This window comes from Vombatus ursinus, unplaced genomic scaffold (genome assembly GCF_900497805.2).
Source record: "Vombatus ursinus unplaced genomic scaffold, bare-nosed wombat genome assembly UNPS02014794.1, whole genome shotgun sequence".
NCBI classification, from domain to species: Eukaryota; Metazoa; Chordata; class Mammalia; order Diprotodontia; family Vombatidae; genus Vombatus; species Vombatus ursinus.
In genome coordinates, this window is record NW_020954572.1 from 13,977,646 (window position 1) to 14,000,506 (window position 22,861).

Genomic DNA, 22,861 nt, shown 5'->3' on the forward strand with positions numbered 1-22,861 from the left:
AGTTTACTAAATTAGAAATTATTTCCACATTGGTTACCAGTCATTTCTGGATCTAATTTAATAAATTATGCTTTTTGTTATTTTTTTCAATATTCACTGTATCTAGTCCTTTCTGCCTCTTTAAAAAACATTGAATGTTCCTAGCATGGATATGAGACTCTTTTGAATAATCAATGAGCATTTCACCCCCTTTCATTTCTTAATACTGGATTAAACTTTCCATTGTATTTTTTCATTACACTATTCTGTGCCTACCTTAATCTTGAGATCACTAAGTCATAAGATATACATTGGCTTATTTTTTTTTTTTAGCATCATATCAACTTCTTTGAAGAGATTTTTCTAATTCACTGTCTACAATAGGTGTTCTACAACAGTCTACTATGGTGCCTTTGCCTGAGTTAACATGTATATTTTAAGATAAGATGGCCAAATGTCCAATAAAATGATGTTTCTTCTGGCAAATGGTGAAACTGACTTCTCTTATTCTTTTATTTGAATCCCTAGTAGTAGCTACCCCATTGGGGACCCAACTAGCCAGTTCTAGTTGGGCAATCCTTCCTTCCTTCCTTCCTTCCCTCCTTCCTTCCTTCCTCCCTCCCTCCCTTCCTCCCTTCCTTCCTCCCTCCCTCCCTCCCTCCCTCCCTTCCTTCATCCCTTCCTTCCTTCCTTCCTTCCTTCCTTCCTTCCTTCCTTCCTTCCTTCCTTCCTTCCTTCCCTCCCTCTGTCCACATGAGGAATCATGCTTACATGTGGGTGCTCTGCCCAAAGAATATACATTTTGATCACCGAAACCTCACATGAGATCTTGGGGTTTGGAGACTAGGTTTTTTTTCTGTTCCCTACTTTTTATTCTATCACTTAAAAAAGAACTGGGGCAATTAACTCTTTTGTCACATGTAGTTTCATTTATGATTTCTTGAAATAGAGCTCTGGAAAACCAAGCTTTGATAAAGTCCATTGGGATTCACACGGAGCTACTTAACTATACCTTAAACCCAAATCACTCTGGCTTTCATTGATTGGCCAATTATAGGTCCTAGACCAAGCTTCATTTGATCATTGTTTGGGTTTTGATGGCTCAGAGTGAGTATAAACAGCAATTGTTTATGTTCTGGTGAGAAACCCTGAGAGTCTTCCTCTTACCAGTTTGATTTATTTTCTAGCCTTTAATCACTGAATGGGTGTTGCCTCAGACAAACTGGGACCTGGGAAAGACTAGCTTAAAAAGGTCAAGATATCCTACTGCATCTGGGGTCTTCTCAGTCATCCTGATCTATTCAGATGACCCTGGAAGACAGAGTGAGGCTGATGACTTTGCACAGCCCTGCCTCACTTAAATCCAATTCACTTGCAAGTCAAGACATCACCCTCTTGGTGTCATTGGCTGTCTTTGAGAATGAAGGACAAACAACAAGAATATTTGCATCCCTGAGAGTTTATGAGCCTTAATCTTCTACTTTCATTTATCATCAGAATTTTTTTATGTTGATTACGATTTCTTCTAGTAGACTCATTGGTCATATAACAAAGTTCTCACATTTAGATTAATTTTTGTATCTGGTCTAAAAATTGTGATTCTTAGCACCCTCTGCTTACTTTTTTACTATTCGGCCTCCATCACTACAAAAGTAGATGGTAGCACAAGACTGAGAGCAATTCTACATTTTTATCTGTTTAGTTATTCTCCATGGTCAAATCACTCATCTGATGGCTAGCCTGCTGCTGTTGCACTTCTTCATATTTATCTAGGCTAGTTGTTACACAGAAGATACAGTGGATTGTTGAGACCATACTTGAAGCTTTTACAGCCTTGTAGAATCATCCAGAACTTGTCCTTCATTGGCATAGCCTTAGAGAAACCAAGGTCACTTCTGTGGTATGATGAGGCATTATATATTGCAGTACATTGCAAGGATTTTCTTTCTTTGAGTAATGGGAGAAAAAAGGTCAAATTTTTAAGGTTTTGATCCTTATCTTACAATTCTAGTAGTTAATTGAGCAAATCTATTATTCAATTTTCAAAGGTATGTAAGTAGATAAAAATATATTGTTCACTGTTACAGGGAAAAATGTTAAAATTAGTTCGTTAAGGTCATTACTTTTTAGGGTAAGGATATATCTCTTTCTATATGTTATCTCCCAATCAATCTCCATTAATTTTTATTTTCTGCTGTAGTATTTGATTATATAGGATTAAAAATGTGGTGACCCTCATTGATCATTGTAATGCCTGAAATAACCATTTCAACTAATGGCATGGCCTACTGGTTTTGGTTAAGGAGTATAAAAAAAGAACCAAGAGAAACAAGGTATTGAATTCACCTTGTAAAAGTAGCCATTCTGTATCATTCAGGCCAAAAACATCACAGAATTAGAACGATTATTTTTCAGGAATAAAAAGAGAAATAAATTTAATTCTGAACTTTTAGAGGGTTACATTTAAGTTCTTTTGAAATAAGAGGGAACACGTTTATAGCTTAAAATTAAATATAAGTACCCTTATGAGTTAAGACTATGGGTTAATAAAATTAAGTCCAAATTAGTTTTATTAAGAAAAAAACCCAGTAAGTTAAACCCACTTATCACAATAGATGCTATTTGTTCCTTGTCTATTTCTATTTGTTGCTGTAATGTCAAATTTTCACATGACAAGTTTTAAAAGTAAATTAAAATTTTTCTTCTATTAAATACATTCAGTTATAAGTTAAATGTTTCTTCTTTTTTAGGGTTGTTAAGCATTTCTCTTAGAAATCATATTTGAACTAAGAACTAGCATAAGAGAAAGCTGACGAATGTTACAAAAAAGATTTAGAATGACAAAGCCATTCAACTTTATTAAGGGAACTACTATGTTTCAATTATTATTATAGACTCCAAGAAAGATAGAAATGGTGATAGAAATTGCCTCAACAATTTAATTCGTCTCCCACTTAACCTAGTGCCTTTTTCCTATAGTATTTAGTTAATTTTGTTTTGAATTTACAAATTAAATAATATAAATCATTTTCTTCTGATCAACTTTATCATTTTGTGGTCATTCCTCTTAGTTATTCCTTTCTCAACTCATTAGACTATAAGCTCCTTGAAGACAGGGACTATCTTTTTGCTTCTTTTTGTATCCCTAGAACTTAGCACAGTACCTGGCACAGAGTAGGTGCTTACTGTTTATTGACTGATTGATTGATTGATACACAAAAAGTTCCTTTCAACTTACCATTATTAGAGAGTTTTTCAGTAATGGTGATGAATTTGTAATGATCTGCCATTTCTTTCACTTGATCCTCATTATGACCGATGACACATATTGGTGAGATGTCTAAGAGGGTTTATTGGTGCAGTCTATTATAGAAGAGTTAAATGACATTCATGGGGATCTACTGTGAAACTTGACCTTCTTAGCATGATTATGTTATTCTAATCAGTTGTCTAACTGGCTGTTGAATAAGAGACTAACTCCTTAATGTTTTGTATTCCTTTGTATAGTGGCAGCTAGGTGGTTCAATGGATAGAGTACTGGGACTCAAGTCTGGAAGATCTGAGTTCAAATGTGACCTCAGATACTAACTATATGATCTTTAGCAAATCACTTAATTTCTGTTTGTCTCAGTTTCCTTAATTAAAAAAGGAAGATAAGAATAGTACCTACTTCCCAAGGTTGTTGTGAGGATCAAATGGCACAATATTTTTAAAGAATTTAGCATGGTACCTGGCATATAGTAGGCTTTTAATAAATGCCTCTTTCTCCCTTTCCCCTTTGTGTGTATACCGTTTTTAAATGTAGTGTCCTTTTTGCTCAATGTCTTATTCTAATCTTGTTTTCATTAAATTTTTTGAATTCATCATTGCTAAGTGTTTTGTGATTATTATATATACATGAATGTACATATATTTAACTTCACCAAGTGAATTTATTATGTATTTATCATTTAAAGTTTTCCCATATTTCTAATCTTTTTAGGTCCACTGGTATTAGTCCTTCATCCTCCATGTTTGCAAAACTTCCCGCTTAGACTACTCTGCACATTTCATTAACATGCTGCTTAACCTCTTCTTCCAGATCATTAATAAAAATGTTAAATAAGACCAAATCTAACATTGACCCTTGTGCCTTCCCACCACACACTTCCTGCTAACTGAGTATATTACCACATATCACTATACTTTTTCTATGGTGTTTCAGAATTTCAGTGATTTTGTTCTCATCCAAGCTAACTCAATTGTATGAGAAAGATTTCCATAGAATGTAGCCTTAAAAGGACACAAAAAGCCTTATAATTGAATTTAATAAAGCTTAATAAAGTAACTCATTATTTCTAGGATACTTGTCCCATGAATTTTGGTGAATTTAAACTTGAATATCTATGGAAAACAAGAAAATGGCAACCATCTGAATGTTAGCACATTCAGGGTAATACATACTTAGACAGCTGTCTCAGTTCTATTTTCCTTAGGGGAATATACAATTAAATCAAAAAGGGTTATCAGAAATGGTAATGGGCATGTTTGATTATTAATAGAATCTGTTTCAGAAAAAAGAAAACCAATGCTTTGAGCCCCAGAGTCTTCTTTTTATAAATTGACCTCCCTCCGTCCATTACCCATGGGTAAGCGTGCCTTCAAGAAAATTTTTTTTATTCCCAGTATCATCTGGTATACTACTGAGCTCCTAAGCAATCTGATCACCACAGCTGCAATAAATAAAGCATCAATTCCGTAAATTTTCATGCCAAATATTATTCAGAATTCTTTTGGTCTGGCTCATCATTTGATAGAAACCAGCATGGTGAATTTACTGCTGCTTCTTTTCTCTAATTAGTGCTGGAGTGCTGAGTAACAATGAAAAAATAAGAGTTAAAGTTTAAGCCAAAATGGTTGGGTTCTTTTTCCTTTGTTTACTCATTTTTAATTTTTGTTTAATTTTAGTTTTAACAACTTATTATTGTACTCAGGTTTTAATCCCAAGTTGTAGATAATGGTGCCCTAGTCCTCAGGTCCTCCTTACTGTTATTTTCTGAATTCTTTCTGGAATGATAGAATTATAATTATAGAATGTAAACAATACCAATGTTTCTCATATCATTGTATTTAAAAAGTTATTTAGACATTGATTACAGATTTTTTTTTAAATGATGGAAGATAGTTAGGTTATCACAGTTGAGGATATATATATATATATATGTATGTATGTATGTATATATATAACTAGAATTAAGCAATATTTTCCATCCTACAAAGAAAAGATAATAAGAAAGTGGCTTTCTCACCCTGAAAGATCCCTCATCACCCATGCACCCTTCCCCTAATTGGTCAGAATCCGCATTTTAAGAATAGTGACCAATTTCATACATTAATTCTCCTAGGGACTCTGCTCCTGGCTCTCTGGACTTCTTCTCTTTTTTATTTTTTTTTTATGATGTCCTCTCTGGCTTCCTTCTCTGTCCTCAAGTACCTTAATTTTCAGTTTTATTTTTTAATGTGTTGTTTTTTCCTACTAGAATGTAAGCTCCTCAAGGGTAGGGAATGACTTGGTTTTGGCTTGTATTTCTAAAACTTATCATAGTACCTGACATATAGAATGTGTTAACAAATATTTGTTGACTAGATGAGGGAATTTTGCAAATATGTTGGTTGGATAAGCATCTGTAAAAAATAAATGTTACATCCATGAAAATATGAGCAAGAATATTATTGGACTTTCATTGAATTTTTATGTTAAGTCATACAGTGTTATGATCTCAGGGATATTGTGTCATTTACTGTGTCTTTCGAGAGTTCATTTCATTTATTTGGGTCATATTTTAAGAGGAACATATATGGTACAGATCTAAAACATAATTCTATAATATATCTAGCTGATCTTATTAAATCCAACCAGGAAAAGAGAGGTCTAATGATGTGAACAATTTCTGTGTCTTGAGTTGTTACCCACCAAAGCTCCCGCCAAAGCACTCACTTGAAATGAATTCCTTCTGGATTAAAAGAGTGTTTCCTCTTTGTTTCTCTCTCTCTCTAGGCTGAGGTTCAGTTATGCTACCTGGAAGCACAAAGGGATGCTGTAGAACAGATGTCCTTAAAGCTATACAGTGAGCAGTATGCCAGCAGTAGCAAGCGCACAGAGGAGTTTGCTGATATGTCAAAAGTTCACACAGCAGGAAGTAATGGGTATGGAACTATTCTTTTTGTTGTTTTATTCTCACTAATCTCTATGTTTTTACATGATTTTCTATTGGTAGTTGTCAGCCAAAAGTTTTCTCCATGGATGACAAAGAAACACATAGAAAACTAGGTATTTCCCTTCCCCCTCTCCACCTTCACCCTCCAAAAATACATAATAATAATGCTGAATTGAAGACTGTGAGTGCTTTATCAGTCCTTGTCATCAAAACCAGAACTTCCTAGCATCATTCATCCATTTAAAAAAAAAATCAGCTGTCTGCTTCTAGGAGATAGGTTTTTGTCTTCTCAAATGTGAACCTTACTGTGGACACATAGTCCCTGGGGTATTAAGTCTGCCATTTTCACTAAGTGTAATTTCTGGCATATTTTTCTCCCTCCTCTTTAACTTCCTGAGCTATTTAAAGACCCCTTTAAGGACCTCTTAAAAATGCTAGAACCTTGTTGAAAACTTTGAGAATAATTTTCTTCAGTGACTCAGATAATTAAAAATTGGTTACAGAGGGTTTTGGACTTTAAGCTATTCATTCAGAGTCATTTCAAGCCAACTTGAATGAGAATACTCTTAAGGGCCTTGTGCTATGTAAAATGTATAGTCATAGCCACAAATGGAACTAAGACTGAGGCATTTCTTGGTAGTCTGCTAAGACAGTGCCATATTGGGTGACGTTGTCTTTTTCCTACATGGAATTCCTTCTCTTGACCCCATATTTTCACATGGGCTGTCCCTCTCTCTGCTTGGAGTGTTTTCCCTCCTCATCTTTGGAACCTATAGTTCCCTTCATGGCTCAGCTTATACATTATCTCATACACAAGCCTGTTCTTAACTGAATGAAAGAAAAGATAACAACACTTATTTAAGCACTCATTTTGTACCAGGTAATGCGTTAAGCACCAGTGATACTAATACAAACAAACCAGTTAGTCCCTGTCCTCAAGGAGTTTATGATCTAATAGGAAGAGACAGCATGTGTAGTGGACTGATGTCCAGTGAAGGATTTTTGAAATTGAAATTAATTTTAACCCGTATTCTAACTATGAGGCAATTATGAGTGGTACTACCAAAAAGCCAACCATGATATTTCCCTTATGCATAAGAAGAGTTTTAATAGGATCATATATTTAGACCTGGAACAAACTTTCAAGTTCATGTAATCCAACCCTCTTATTTTACAGATGAGGAAACTGAGGTAAATCAATCAATCAATAAACATTTGTTAAGCACCTACTATGTGCCAGGCACTGTATTATGTGCTGGGGATAGGAAAAAAAGGGTGAAAAAAACCATCCCTGCCCTCAAGGAGCTTACAATCTAACGGAGGAGACAACATGCAAACAAATATATACAAAGTGAGTTTTACACAGGATAAACAGGAAATAATTAAAAGAAGGAAAGCAATGGAATTAAGAAAGGTTAGGAAGGCTTCCTGTAGAAGGTAAGATTTTAGTTGGGATTTAAAGGAAGCTAGAGAATTTGGTAGTCAGAACAGAAGAGGGAAAGCATTCCAGGTTTGGAAGAAAGCCAGAAAAAAATGTCCTGAGTCAAGAAATGAAGTATCTTATTTGTAGAACAGCCAGGAGGCCATTGACCCTGGATCAAAGACTATGTGTTAGGGAATAAGGTGTAAGAAAACTGGGAAGATAGGAAGGGGCTAGAATATGAAAGGCTTTGAATGCCAAAAAAATGCATCTTGTATTTGCTCCTGGAGGCAATAGTGAGCCCTGGAGTTTCTTGGGAAGGGGGAGGAAGGAATGATCTGACCTGCATTTTATGAAAATCACTTTAGTAGTTGAATGGAGAATTGATTGGAGTGGGGAGGGAGTTGAAACAGGCAGACCCACCAGTAGGCTATTGCAGTAGTCTGGGCGTGAGATGATGGTGGCCTGCATTAGAGTGGTGGCAGAGCCAGAGAAATTGAGCTACTTGACCAAAGTCATACAATAATAAAAATAAAACTCTGCCTATCATGTGTTTCTGGTACCCATATTATACATAAATTGAATTATTCATGCTATTGTATTCCTGGGTCATCATTGCCTTTGCAATTCTGAAGAAATACCCAGTCTTAAATTAATTAGAGATACAACTTTTAATTATTAAAGGTTAGCTATGAAACGGCCATTTTCCAGACTGAATAGACCATGAGTTCCACTATACTATAAAGTATATTTACTGTAGCACTTGAAGGATTTGTGATTTCTTTAGCCAAGGGGGGCTCTGGGTGTGGGGATTCCTATAACCAATGCAACCCTTTAAGAGTTAGAAGATGAGCCCCAGGGAATTGCCTGAGGCAAACAGAATCAAGTTACTTAGGGGCACAAAGTTGTTGTTCTTCCCAAAGAAGTCCAATAACAGCATGAGAGTGATGTCTTGACTTTCCAGGGAATTGGATTTAAGTAAGGCAGAGTTGTGCATAATCATTAGCCTCACTCTCTTCTCCACAGTCATCAAAGTCCAGTGGCAAGACATTCAGCAAACACTCTTAAGTATGAAAGGCTCTATAAAGGCTGCAAAGATGAATAAATCAGTTCTTGCCCCATCTATTTTACACTATTACAATCAATCAACCAAGCACTTGCTAAGTACCAACTACGTGACAGCTACTATAGTAGGTGTTGAGAAACAAGTCAAAAGTGAAACAATTCCTGCCCACAAGGAGCCCACATTTCTATTTCTATTGCAATGTGTGCGTATGTGGTATGCGGTGGGTGAAAGGTGAAATAACTGACGAAACCAAGGTTTGATCTTTCAAGCATACCAATTTATTAAGCAGTGGATGCCAATTGCCCAACAAACCTGGACCAGGAGAAAAGAATAGATGGAGATAGGGGCTGTGAGGAGCAGAAAAGGCCTTCTAGGGAAACTTAAGTTGACTCTTGAGGGAGAGTAGGAATTCTAAGAGGTAAAGGAAAGGAGGGAATATATTCTAAGCATGGGGAACAACCAATACAAAAGCCAAGAGACAGGAAATAGGGCGTCTTGTATGTGGAATGGTAAAGAAACTAGTTTGATTAGACTGCACAGTGTATGAAGGGGAACAATATGTAATAAGGCTGAAATGGTAGGTTGGGATCAGGTTATGAGAGGATTTAAATGCCAAACTCTTCTTTCATCCTAGAGATAATAGATACACTAGAATTTATTGAAAAGTGAAGGGATTTTCCCCTCCCACCAAAATTACTTCATATTTACTTTACATATATTTTACATTTATTGATTTGTTTATCCTTAAGGAGAGGGACCATTTAATTTTTGTCTTTTACCTGGTACTATGGGCAGCATAAAATAGGCCTTAATAAATAAATTATTGGATTGATTGAGACACACCTTTAAGTGTCTTTGAAACCAGATGCCCTAATGAACATTGAACAATTTCATCAAGCACCCAGAGAGTTTCTAGTATTTGGATGTTCAATGTTAGGTAAACACACTCTGTATCTTGGTCTGTTCTTTAAAGGCATATGGTCCATGTTCAACAATTTGTTATTATTAATCTATTGTTTCGATTGAAGTAATTCTGAGATTTCATCATTCCATATTATGTTTTAATACCTTGGTAATTTTTTAACTTTTAAGTTTCAATGAAGGTGCTAACCTGCACCAATAGAGTTGTTTCTCACTAGAAGAGATTTGAGCAGACCTTTAAGTACAATGACATAAGGAGTTTCCAGTGAGAAATTCTCTCAGCCTTTGCAGATTAGCAACTGCTTTTCAACTCCTAGTCTTATAGGAGTCAGCAATTTTGTGTGAGCTAAGAGTGTTTTTTACATTTTAAAATAGTTTTATTTTATTAAAAAATATAAAAAACCATCCTTAACTTGTGGGCCATACAAAACCTGGATGTGGGTCATATTTGGTGCTCAGACAGCTGCTGATCTTTGTTTAGAGGGGTACTAGGAAGTTAAATGACTTGCTTAAGGTCATACAGTCAATATATGTCAGAAGTGGGACTTGAACTAAGGTTTTCTGAACTCCAAAGTCAGCTGTTTATCAACCATACCATACAAAATAAATAGAAGAAAAATTTGGAGGGGAGGGTACTAAGATATGAGGGACATGGATAAAGAAAGGCTTTGTGGAAAAGGTGTAACTTGTGTTGAGCTTTGATGAAGAAAGGGGATTCTTAAAAGCCGCTATGATGAGGCATTATATTCTAGCCATGGGAATTACCATTGAAAAGGCTGAGAGGCAAAAATAGAGTATTTTGTGTGTGCAGAATGAAGGAAGCAATATATAATAAGGTTAGAAAGATAAGTTGGGCTTAGGTTTGAGAAAGAAAACCTTTTTAAAGCCAAAGAGAAGAGTTTATATTTACTGCTAAAGATAATTAGGATCCTTGGGAATTTATTGAATAGGGGAATAATGCAGTCAGACTTACACTTTAGGAAAGACCAGGAAACCAATTTGCAGGCTATCACATTTTGGGTATAGGTAAAAGATGATTGAGTGGCCCTGTGAGTAGAGAGAAGAGGATGGATGCAAAAGATGTGGTAGAGATATAAAGAAAAAGATCTGGCAATTGATTAAATTTGTGAAGTGAGGGAGTGTAATGAATTGAGAGTAATTCTGAAGTCTTTAACCTGAATGGTAAGAAGAATAATGGTGCCCTTGACCAAAATAGAGTTGAGAAGAGGAGTGACTTTATGGAGAAAGAATGAATTCTACTTTGAACATGATGAGTTTGAGATGCCCATCAGATGTCCTAAAGAGAATATTCAATAGATCTTGAGAGATTTGTGGCTAGAGTTTGGGAAAGAGACCAGGAGTGGATGTATATATCTTAAAGTTATTAGCATAGAGATGATAATTAAACCAAAGGGATCTACCAAGATCACCATGAGAGTAGAAAATATGAAATAGTAGAGGGCTCAGGACAGAATCTTGGGGAAACACCCACAGATAGGCAACATGATATGGATTATGAACCAGCAAAGGAGACTGAAGAAGAGAACCAAGAGAGTGATACCAGGAAAACACAAAGAAGAGAGAGTATTCAGTAGGAAAGGATAGCCAATATCATCAACTGCTACAGAGAGGTAAAAAAATTGAGGAGTAAGAAAAAGTCATAAGATTTAGCAGCAGATGGATCTTAGGATCATAGATTTGGAGCAGAAGGGATGTCAGGATATTGGATATGAAAGACAGGAACAGAAACCGAGACACACAGTCAATCTTGTGGAAAATATGGGAAAGGATGGCCTTGGTAAGGACAAGGCTCACCTCCCAATAAAGGAGTAAAGGAGGAGAAAATGGTAGGTGATTTCAAGGACTTTTGAGAGTAGAAGGAGCTCACAGAAAATGGTCTCTACTTTATTTTCTTAGCAAGAAATCCTCAACTGAGAAGCCAAGGGAGACTTGAAGGAAGAAGTGGAGTTTAGAATAGCCTCTATGGGAAGTGGGATATAGAATCAATTAGGGAGACATGGAAGGATTGTATTGCTGCGGTACATGCCCAAGTGAGTTTAGATAACATAAGTTGTAGTGGATGCAGCTGGTTTAGTTTCATGGATTTCATCTAGCTCCTTTTAGTAGCACATGAGAAGGAGCAGAATTGACTTCTGGTCAATATGGTCCAGTGTTAGGGTTTGTCAAGGCATGAATGTTGATAGGAAAAGAGGTCAAGGGATTTGAAAACAGAAGACATTGTTGAATTGAGCTAGTTAACTATAGGGTTGATCTTGGGAAGGAAACTAAGCCCAGTTATAGCAGGCATGATAGCCTGGGAGAATACTGTGGTATGAAGGGATCAGGGGTCTCAGTGAGATGAAGAGATTTTATAGGGACAGATGGAACGATAGGAAGTTATGATCTGATAAAATAATTTAGGAGTTTTTGATTACGGAAGGTGAATAATACTTGGGGATGATGGAAAGATCAAGGGTTTGACCATCCCTGTGTAGAGCTGAGACAGAACAGTAGTTTATGGGGTTTGAAGCAACTGAGGAATTGGGAAATTAAAGTGTGTTTGTGGATGTTAACATTTATGATGAAGTCTTTCAGTTAAGGGGCAGGAGTTGAGGTAGAGAGAAAGATTATGAGGCTTTTCTGTTTGAGAAAGGAGGGACAAGGACCTCAAAGCCAGTTGATTACTTGTGACAAATTTGGACAAAGTGACCTTAGAGGAAGAGGGGTATATGAGTGATGGAAGCACAATGACAGTGAGAGCAAGGAGTATTCTGACCCCCACCCCCACCCCACACCAATGCTAGTTGTTGTGGAATAGGAGAAAAATTCCAATCAGTGCTAGAGAAGGTCACCAGGAGTAAAGTAGAGGAAGATATGTCTTTGGGAGTACAATGTGATGGAAGGAGTTTGGAAAGAAGAAGTCCAAAATGAAGGTCAATTCATTAATTAAGGAATGGAAATAACAGAGGGCATAATGGAAGGGACAGATGGAATTGGAGTGGTATAGTAGAGGCTAGGGTTGAGGTAAATAGGGATTAAAGAAAGTGCAATTGGTTTTGGGGAGGGGATAGCCTACTCTCAGAAAACTGGTGATTCAATATCAAAGGGACAGAGAGCGAAGAAGGTGATATGATTTGTCTTGCCATCCCCACAGTGTTCCGTTCTTTGCCACCAAAAAGAAAACTGCTATAGACATTTTAAAACATACAGGTTCTTTTCCTTTTCCTTTAATCATCTTTGGAAATAGACCTAGTAGTGGTACTGCTGGGTCTTCTTGTAGAAAGTGGGACTTTCTCCAAAATTTAGAGGAAGCCAGGGAAGGCAAAAGATGGAGGTGAGGAGCAATAGCATTCTAGGCATGGGGCAGTGCTGGTGAAAATGAGCAGCATCAGGAGAGGGAATATCTTGTATGAGGAAAAAGAAGGAGGCCATTAAGTTCTTTCAAGCAGAACCTGTATGTACACTTGTCAGTTACAGTGAGGATCTCTTTCAAGTATGAGTTGGACTAGATGGCCAACCTTTCTGGTTCAAATTTTGTGATTTCTAAGGTCCTTTCTAGCATCTACAGATGAGAAAACTGAGGCAAACAGAGGTAAGGGACATGCTCAGGGTAACACAGCTAATAAGTGTCTGAGGCTAGATTTGAACTCAGGAAGAGGAGTCTTCCTGACTCCAGGCCCAGCACTCTACCCACTATGCCACCTACCTGCCCCACTGGATATGACTACTACCTACCTTTCATCTGTTGCTCCAATTCTCCACCCACTCACCAAAGGGGAAAGAATGAAAAAGATGACTATTTATATACAAGATACGTGTCCTTATCCAGCTGAGTAGATGCTTAAGTGGAAAAATGTCAGCAGAAGAGGAAAGGTCAAATCTTGGGAAGTTATACAATAAGCTGCTTTGAAGCTTTTGTGTGCTTTGCTTTCTTTTTTTTAAGCTTTTATTTGTTTTTAAAATAGTATTTTTCCCCAATTACATGTCATGACAATTTTTAGCATTCATTTTTACAAGATTCTGAATTCCAAATTTTTCTCCTTCTCCTCTCCTCTTCCCAAAGTGATAGGCAGTTTGATATAGGTTATACTGTGCTATCATGTAAAACACATTTCCATATTAGTCACAGTTGTGAAAGAAGAAAGAGATCAAAAGGAAAAAAATGAAAAAGGAAAAAGTAAGTGAAAAAAGTATGTTTTGATCTGCATTCAGAATCTATTACTTCTAAGGGTGTGGATATGATTTTCCTTTGTGAGTCCTTTGTACTTGTCTTGGATCATTGTATTGCTGAGAAGAACTGAGTCATTCATAGTTGATTATCACACAATGTTGCTGATACTGTGTACAATGTTTTCCTGCTTCTGCTCATTTTACTTTGCATCAGTTCATGCAAGTCTTTCCAGGTTTTTCTGAAATCTGTGTGTTCATCATTTCTCATTTGTATACTTTACTTTCTCAAAATGCCTGTGTGGTCTCTGATGTCTACATGAGTACAAACTGTAGGTCATGTTTTTCTATTTCCCCAGAATCCTACAGACTAAATACCCATTCAAATGCTCTTGAACCCACATTTCAAGGATCCAACCTGAGTTCTTGTTCTGAGCTCCACAAATCATACTTTTGCCCCTAAGAATTGCTTAGTGAACAACTAGTATTGTTTTATAAAGTGGGTGTAGGTGAACTTGCCTGATCGCTTTTGTTTGAGCTCCTTAGGGTGCTGAAGGCTGTTCATTGTGCAGCAATTTAACAGCCCATTGAAGAAAAGCTAACTATTTAAGACTAACTACAAAAGCTATCTCACCCCCTCTCTGCTTCTGTTTCCATACAGAAAGGCATTGTTGGAGAAAAGCATGTGGGTGAGGTTATCTGGGGTGTCCTGCCCCCAAGACTCCCTGCTCCCACTGTGAAATCCTTCATTCTGAGGCATTAAGAACATAGCCTTTTAAAAATTATCTGCTCCAATGGCACATAAAGTTTATAAACCTTTCCTTTTGTTATACAGAAAGAACATTGTTTTGGAAAGTAGATGTGGGCTTAGTGTGGGATTTCCAGGGTTTTCATTCCCTATGCAGAAATCTAATATGTTCAAAAGCAAATTTATGCATCTTTATTTCGTCATTGTCTCTCTCCAGTACCTACATAAATACTGAAAAGACTGTGTGTTTGTGTGTGTGTGTGTGTGTGTGTGTATTCTTGCCAGACTTAGAAATTACACAGCAAGAAAAGTCCAGGAATGACTCAGATACAGTGGCACATAGTAATAGTAATCCTACAAGGAGGTTAACCTTTTATTAAGCTAAGCTATTGATTATCTATGAATTTCCATTCCCAGTTAATATAGATATAGCATGTAAATATAGTCTTCATTGATGCAAAACATGGACAAAATGGGTTATTTTTACTGTGTATTTCTAAATATATAGCATACTTCAAGAGACCTAGATAAAACCCCTCAACATGTTGGGTGGACCTCCTTTGGAGAATTTATGGGAGGATTTGTATAAAAATTATAAAAATAAAAAGGGAAGAATGAGTTACAATCTGCACCACTGGAGAGAATAACCCCACCAGTGAGACCACACAACTATCAAAGCATGTTATGTAGATCCATATATAGTCCTGTAAATATACAGGCTGGTATAAGGGGAACCATGAAAGGATATGTGTTGTAACTGCAATTGGCTTTTTCCATTTATTAGATATCTGCATAGAGAATGAAGATTCCAGAAACCCCATGTAACAGCAACAGATATATATTTGCAACAAATTTTACATAAAGCTTTTATTGGCCGTGCTAGGCTTTATTGTCTTAAGCCACATATATATATATTCCATCTGCTGCAGAAGTTTTTGTGCAATGTCAACTAACAGGAAGAAGAAAATAATTCCTCAGTGCCTGATAGAGTGATATGCTGCCTGCTAAGGCAGCAGTGATTTTAAACATATTGAATTGAAGTACTTTTTGCTCTTTTATTTATTTACTTTATTAACCAGTTATTTGCTTTGTTATCTATAATAGCATTTTCTTTCTTTTTTTTTGTAAATCTAAAATGTTATTTTTTTGGGCTGTTTTTTCTATTCCTCTGATTTCATTTTTAGCTCTCAGATTTTAAATTTCTCTATTTAGTCTACTAAAAGACCTTCAAGATTTGGTGTAGAATAAGGGGAAATATAGTTTTTCTTTAATTTTCAAGCAAGTAAACTAAGGAATAGAAATAAATGACTTGTGGAAGTATTTCTTTCTTGTTGTCCCTTTCCCTCTCTATTCCCTTTCCCTCCCTCTCTTCCCTCTCTCTCTAGACACATACGTACATATATACATATACATATGTACATGTATGCATGTGTACACAAAGCACTTTATAAAATTTAAAACATAGTGAAAAGAAGAATGGATCTAGAATCAGAAGACCTGGGTTAAAATGCCACCTTTTCTGTTTTCTACATATATGACCTTGGATAACTCATGAGCTCTTTGGATCTCAGTGTCCTCTATAAAGTAAGGCTGTCAGACTAGACAGGCTCTTCAGTCCCTTCCAGCTCTAAATCTATGATCCTAATAAATATGAACTGTCATCATCATCGTTATCCTCCTCTTCACCAGTGTTCCCTCTTGATATAACAGAAGAGTCATATTTTGAGTTGTAGGACCTGTATTTGACTATGTTGCCTCTCCTTTTGACTAGGAGGCTTCTAAGTTCCCTTCTAGCTTTATACATATGAATGCTTTATAAAGATTTATTCAGCTCCATAGTAAACTATATCTTCACCTAATTCTGAGTAGTCCTTGCACTACATACAGGCTTAATGTCTAAATTATAGTATCATTTGAGTCTAGAAAAATTATAAATGGAAATGCTCAGGATGCTTTCAAGTTAGATTCATGGTCCCAGCAAATTCAATTTTTTAATTAAAATACAACTCTAGGACTCTTTTGCCCAGTTGGTTACCTGAACAGGAGGCAGGCTGCCATCTTCTCCTACATCTACTCCATTAAAACCTGAAGTTCCTACCTAGCCAAAAAATAACGAGGAAATCCAATGAGAAACTACAGAAAATGACTTTTTCTAACCCTAAATTTCCACAGAAAAAGTCCAAAGTCAACAAGAAGTCCATAGGCAATAGGAAAGGGAGTATTTCCAGCAAAGCTAGTACCATAGTGATGGGAGAAGGGACACATGTAGTGTGTAAAACTTAGTGTCTAAAGGCATCAAGAGAGGTGAAATCCCCTGAAAAAAACCCAGAGTGGGCAGAGAGCCCCGGAATGGGGAGTTTGGAATCCCCAAGAGCAGCAGTGAGAAGACTAGTATAAAGGTGCTACAATATTCAGACCAGGACCACTCAGGTCCAGGGACTTCAAGATCTTTAACACTTTATCCTGAGACATCAGAACAGTCTTTGAAGGTTCAGTGTTCCAACCACAGACATACAGATTCAATGCTCTAACTTCAAAGGCTTAACCCTAGGAAGTAGAGATCAATGCAAGAACCCAGGACATCCAATCAGGGCATATTTGGTGAAAAACAAAAGATTCAGAAATAATAGAAAATGTAAGATACTGATCTCAAAACTACTGACCTGGAATTCTGGTCAAGGAGAGAGAGAATTTAAGAACCATTGTACTACCTGAAAACTATGATAAAAAGTAACCTAGACACTATATTGCAAGAAGTCATAAATGAAAATTGCATAGATCTAATCAAACCAGAGAGCAAAGTAAAGATGGAAGGAATCCACTAATTTCCTCTTTAAAGAATCCCTAAAAGGAAAGACCCTGGAGTGCCATAGCCAATATACAGAGCTCACATATTTAAAAAAAATACTACAGACATCCAGAAAGCAGTTCAACTACCAAGGCAATCCAGTTTGGAACACACAAGATTTGGCAGCTATACAAAAAAAGTGAAAGGACATCTTGGAATACAATATCCCAAAAAGAGAAGCGTACAACCAATAATATCTTACCTTTTGAATCTAAGTGTAGTCCTATAGGGGAAAACAACAACAACAAGAAAATACCTTTAATGGATAACATTTATTTTAAGTATTTTTGATCAAAAAAACCAAATCTGAGTAAAGAACTTTGAAATACAAACACAAAATTCCAGAGAAACTTAGAAAGTTGAGGAAGGAGTGAGAGGAGTGAGCATGAACCTTACACTTAACTTAAAATGACAAAGGAAGATTACACACACACACACACACACACACACACACACTCAAACAGATTGGTATATAAATATATCAAACTCATCAAGGATACATATTGGTGTAGACAAGGAGAGATTAACAGAGAAGATAATAGGGGAGAATGAAAATCACAAGCAAAGCCCACTTCCTAATCCTGAAGAAAGCATTAGAAGAGGAAAGGGAAAAAATAAAAACAAGAAACTAGAAATTGAAGGCATGCCTCTAGGACAATTGAGGAATATCTGAACAAATTGAGATATATGAATGTAAATGACTATTATAGTGCTATAAAATGATGTAAGAGATGATTTTAGAGAATCTTGGGCAGTATAAATTAACTGACCAAGAGTAAAGTTTGCAGAACCAGGAAAACTATATTGTAAAGAAAAACAACTTTAAAAGACTTAAGAACTCTGATCAAAGAAATGATCAACTCTGCCTACAGAGGACCTAAGTTACCTTCTTCCTGACAGAGAGGCCACAAGATGTAGAGATTTTGTAGACATGACTACTGTTTGGATTCATTTTGTTTGACAATGCTTTTTTATCGCAAGTTTCTCTCTCTCTGTCTCTCTCTCTTTCTCTCTCTTTCTTTCTTCCTTTCTTCCCTCCTTCCTTCCTTTCTTTCTCTCAATGGGGGGAGGGAGGGCCATTGTAACATTTTTGAAAAAAGGACAGAAGTTCAGAAGGAATCACAGGCAAGCAGGATAGTTTGGATAATAATGTATGGATTTCATTATATATATATAGTATGTATATGTATATATATATATATATACATATATTTTTTTTGCTTTTTGGTGAGGCAATTGGGGTTAAGTGACTTGCCCAGGGTCACACAACTAGTAAGTATCAAGTGTCTGAGACCGGATTTGAACTCAGGTCCTCCTGACTCTAGAGTTGGTGCTCTATCCTCTGCACCACTTAGCTGCCCCCCATTATATACTTTTTAAGAAAAAATAAGCAAAGTGAAATTGAAATTCATAGTTTCATGGAATCTGTTTTTTGTGTTCTACTGTACATACAGATATGTGGAAAGGCTTATTTTTGGTGTTTAAGTTCAGAATTGAAGCATTTTTTAAACTACAACTTCAAATCGTGGTTTTATTATTACTGTTAAGGACCATGATTACCAAAACATATAGTTTACTTTAAAAAAAGAGTACAAGATCCTTTTACTGAGATCTTAGTAAGAACTTTTTTTGGAGTAGTGAAATTGTGTTTCCATGGTAAAAATGCCACTTTAAAAATACATTGCATCATATAACATCCCTAACATGGGGGTATGTATGTCTTGATTGGCAAGTATTGAATACCATAATGAACAATTATTCTTGGCTTTAAAAAGTGACCAAAAGTTCCCAGTGTTGGAAAGCAGTATTATGCTAGTATAGTCAAGTGTTTTATTTTCCCAGATATCATCCACTGTTGAAGCAATAATGATGTCCAACATGCATAGGTATTCACTGCATGAGCATGTGGGGATCAGTACCATGACACCCATTCTGACAGGTTTCCCTGTTTTTGTTATTTTGGGGGTTGATTTTTTGCTAATATTACTTAAGTATATTTTAATTTCATCTAAGGATACTTTTCCTTAAGGAATTCTAATGTTTGTTGTAACCTCAGTAAGGGAAAATTCATCTCTTCCAAGGCAATTCCCTCAACCACTACAGGCCAACCCCTCCTAGAACAATAAAGTCAAGCTTAATTAGAAAGGCAGACCATTAAAATATATATAAGAATCCCTGTGGCCAATATATTGACTTAGAAAACTACATACTAATATGTTTTGTTTTATTATAATTTTAATTATTTTATTAAATACCTTCCAAATGCGATTTAATCTGATTTCCATGATACTTCATGAGTGTTATGGACCGCATGCAGCCTTCCGGTTGCATGGGGTGTTTGACACCTCTGACTTAAAGCATTGAAAGTTTAAGTGACTTGCTTAGAGTCCCATAACCAGTATGTGTTAGAAGTAGGCCTTTAATACAGATTTTGTTCAGGTCTTAGGCCAGTTCTCTACTCATTCTTCCATGCTGCTTACATGGCTGTGTGTGTGTATATGTGCATGTATACATATATTTTCTAATATAGTTCATATACATACACATATATATCTCCAATATATAGTTTAGATGATATAGAAAGATAGATATACATAGGTAGAGAGATAAGAATCTACATCTGTACCTATACTATAGGTAGACCTATTTTGTATTTTTTTTTACCAAATTTTTTTAATGAACAAAAATCAATTTTTGTCTCCCTCTCAACCTTCCTCACCCATTGAAAAAGAAAAAGACAACCCTTACAACATATATGTATAATCAAGGAAAACAAATTCCAACCTTGGCAATGTTCAGAAACTGCACTGAGTCTCTCACCTCTCTGTCAGGAGACAGGTAGCATGCTTCATCACCTATCCTCTAAAATAATGATTGGTAACTGTGTTATTCAGAGTTCTTAAGGCTTTCAAAGTTGTTAGTTTTTATAAAGTTGTTCATTGTTGAAATTATCTAAATTGTTTGCCTTGTTCTGCTCATTTCACTCTGCATCAGTTCATTCAAGTCTTTCCACTTTTTTGACCAAAAGTTTCATCCCCCAAACTCCCTTTCCTCATTTATAGATATACTTTTACTGGACCTGTGATTTATTAGCATCCATTAGCAGGGCATTCCTGATAACGTTAATTTGGACCTGTTTTAAGTATAGTCATAGAGTACCTGGGAAACTAAAGTGTTAAATGACTTGCCCAGGGTGACACAACCGATATATGTCAGAGGCAGAGCTTGAACCTGACACTGAAGCCTGGTATGTATCCACCATGCTTAAATCCTAATAATGTTTATAGAGGAATCCCATATACAAAAATCTGTACTGAATTGTTTTTAACCAAAGAGAAGACTTAATTCCAGCAGGAAGGAAGTATACATCTTTCTTTAGCAAGAGAAATGCCTCTGAATTCATAATCTATATGTATGTATTATTGAGGTTGTCCATGTGTATTTGTATTCCCAATAGCCCCCAAAGAAAGATGTTATTGACATGTGAAAGAGAAATAAACTATGCAAAATATTGTTTGATTAAAGATCAAAATTGTTTCTTTCGATTAATTGAGCAATAAAATACTCTGAATGACTTTAACCACCTGAGAAGTATTATAATCACCCTGAATTTCACTGCTTCGGGGTACTCTTGTTGGTTCTGTTGAATAACAGGGAGCAGAGTATTCATGCTATAAGCTAAACATATATGGGCATGCACATGCACATATATGTACATGGTCACTTTGGAAAGTGCTGCTCTGAGTGGATTGTAAGCATTTCCAAATTCAAGGCTCTTTTAAAATACAGTCCATAAAGGAAATTTTAAATTCTAGAAAATTCTCTATTGTACAAACTAGAAGAAGAAATGATATAACAGATAAAAGAAATCCTCAAGAAATTTTAAGAAACATATTTTACCAGACCTGGAGCCAGGAGGACCTGAGTTCAAATCTGGCCTCAGACACTTGACACTTACTAGTTGTGTGACCCTGGGCAAGTCATTTAACCCCATTGCCTAGGCAAAAAAAACAAAAAACAAAAAAGGAAACACATTTTAATCAGCAATTCTAAATTTTTTCTCCATTCCCCCTATTTCTCTTCTCCAGTTTTTTAAAAAAAATAGATTTTATTGATATCTTTTATTTTTCTATCACTCCAGTATCCTTTCCTCTCCCAGAGAGACATTCTATATAGCAAATAATGTTTTTCAATGACAAGAGAGGAGAAAAAAGAGGAAAAAAATCAGCATGACTAACCAATATATTGAAAAGTCTGAAAATAGATGCACTATACAACATTCATAGAAGTCACAACTCTGTAAAGGAGTCATATCTTTTCTTTGGAGCTGTGCTTGTTCTTTTCAGTTTTGCAACATTCACTTTTGATCCTTTTTTTTCTTGTGGTAACTCTTGGCTCCACTGTTTTCCGGGTTCTACTTCATTCCTAATCAGCATGTAGTTCTTTCCATGATTCTCTGTATTCATCACATTTATCCTTTCTTACAGTTCAATAATATCCCATCATATTCATGGACCACAATTTGTTAGTCCAATTGATGTGTATCTACATTGTTTCCAATTCTTTCAGAAAAGGGGCCTCAATGGCCATCTAATCCAACCCATATCTAAAAACGAAACCCCCAAAACCCTGTTTACTGCATACCTGATAAGTATTCTATGTGGTTTTAACTGGACAGCTAATGAAAACGGACTCACCATCCCCTTGGGATGGACTACTCTGTCCTCTTTTTTGTTGTTGTTCAGTCATTGTCAGACTCTTCATGATCTTATTTAAAGTATTCCCAGGGCAGGGTAAAAGGATACTACCTCCTTCTGAAAGCTGAATGCTGTCCCTCCTTAACACAGTGTAAGAACAAATCAGCTTTCATGGCTGCTGTGTCATGCTATTGATAATGGTGCTTGCTGTTGATAATGTGCCATTCATATTCTTCTCTTGTGACATTGATTTTTTGAATCTGACTATGAGACTTTGCATTTATCCCTTTTCAATTTCATCTTATTTTATTTGGTACATTACATAATCTTCCTGAATGCCAACTTTTTAACCTTATCGTCTAATGTGTATTCAATTAATGTAAACTTCTAGTGGCTTTTATCACTATTAGACAACATACCTAAAGCACTTTCAGGCTAAAATAGAAAATGGCTTTTCATATCAATCCTTGCAAGTGATTAAGTCAGTTCTTCATTAGCTATTTTATCTAACATAGTTCTTGATTATGTACTGTTAGGACCAAATTAAGGCAGCAACATATAGGGGAAAAATTGATGTACATTCCAGAGGAAGACTGACTACAAGACTGAGTAAGAAAATGAAACAAAATCTGGATCAATAAAAGTCCCATTTCTTTTTGCTATTTTACCTCTAATCAAAGTGACTCTATGATACTTCTCACTTTTATCTATTCCCAACACCCACCCAAACCAATGAAACTTACAATTCCTATAATACTTTGAATTCTGTGTTATACTATAATTTCATGCTGCAATAATGCAACATTGGCAAGCATTTT

General features: G+C 36.0%; 1 protein-coding gene across 1 annotated transcript in view; it reads left to right on the top strand.

Moving 5' to 3' along the window:
- AKAP6 (A-kinase anchoring protein 6) overlaps window positions 1-22,861 on the top strand; it is a 470,308-nt gene that overhangs the window by 285,208 nt on the left and 162,239 nt on the right. Inside the window, exon 8 of the mRNA XM_027870237.1 lies at window positions 6,017-6,165. Within this exon, the coding sequence (XP_027726038.1) occupies window positions 6,017-6,165 (149 nt within the window). The remainder of the gene's footprint in view (window positions 1-6,016; window positions 6,166-22,861) is intronic.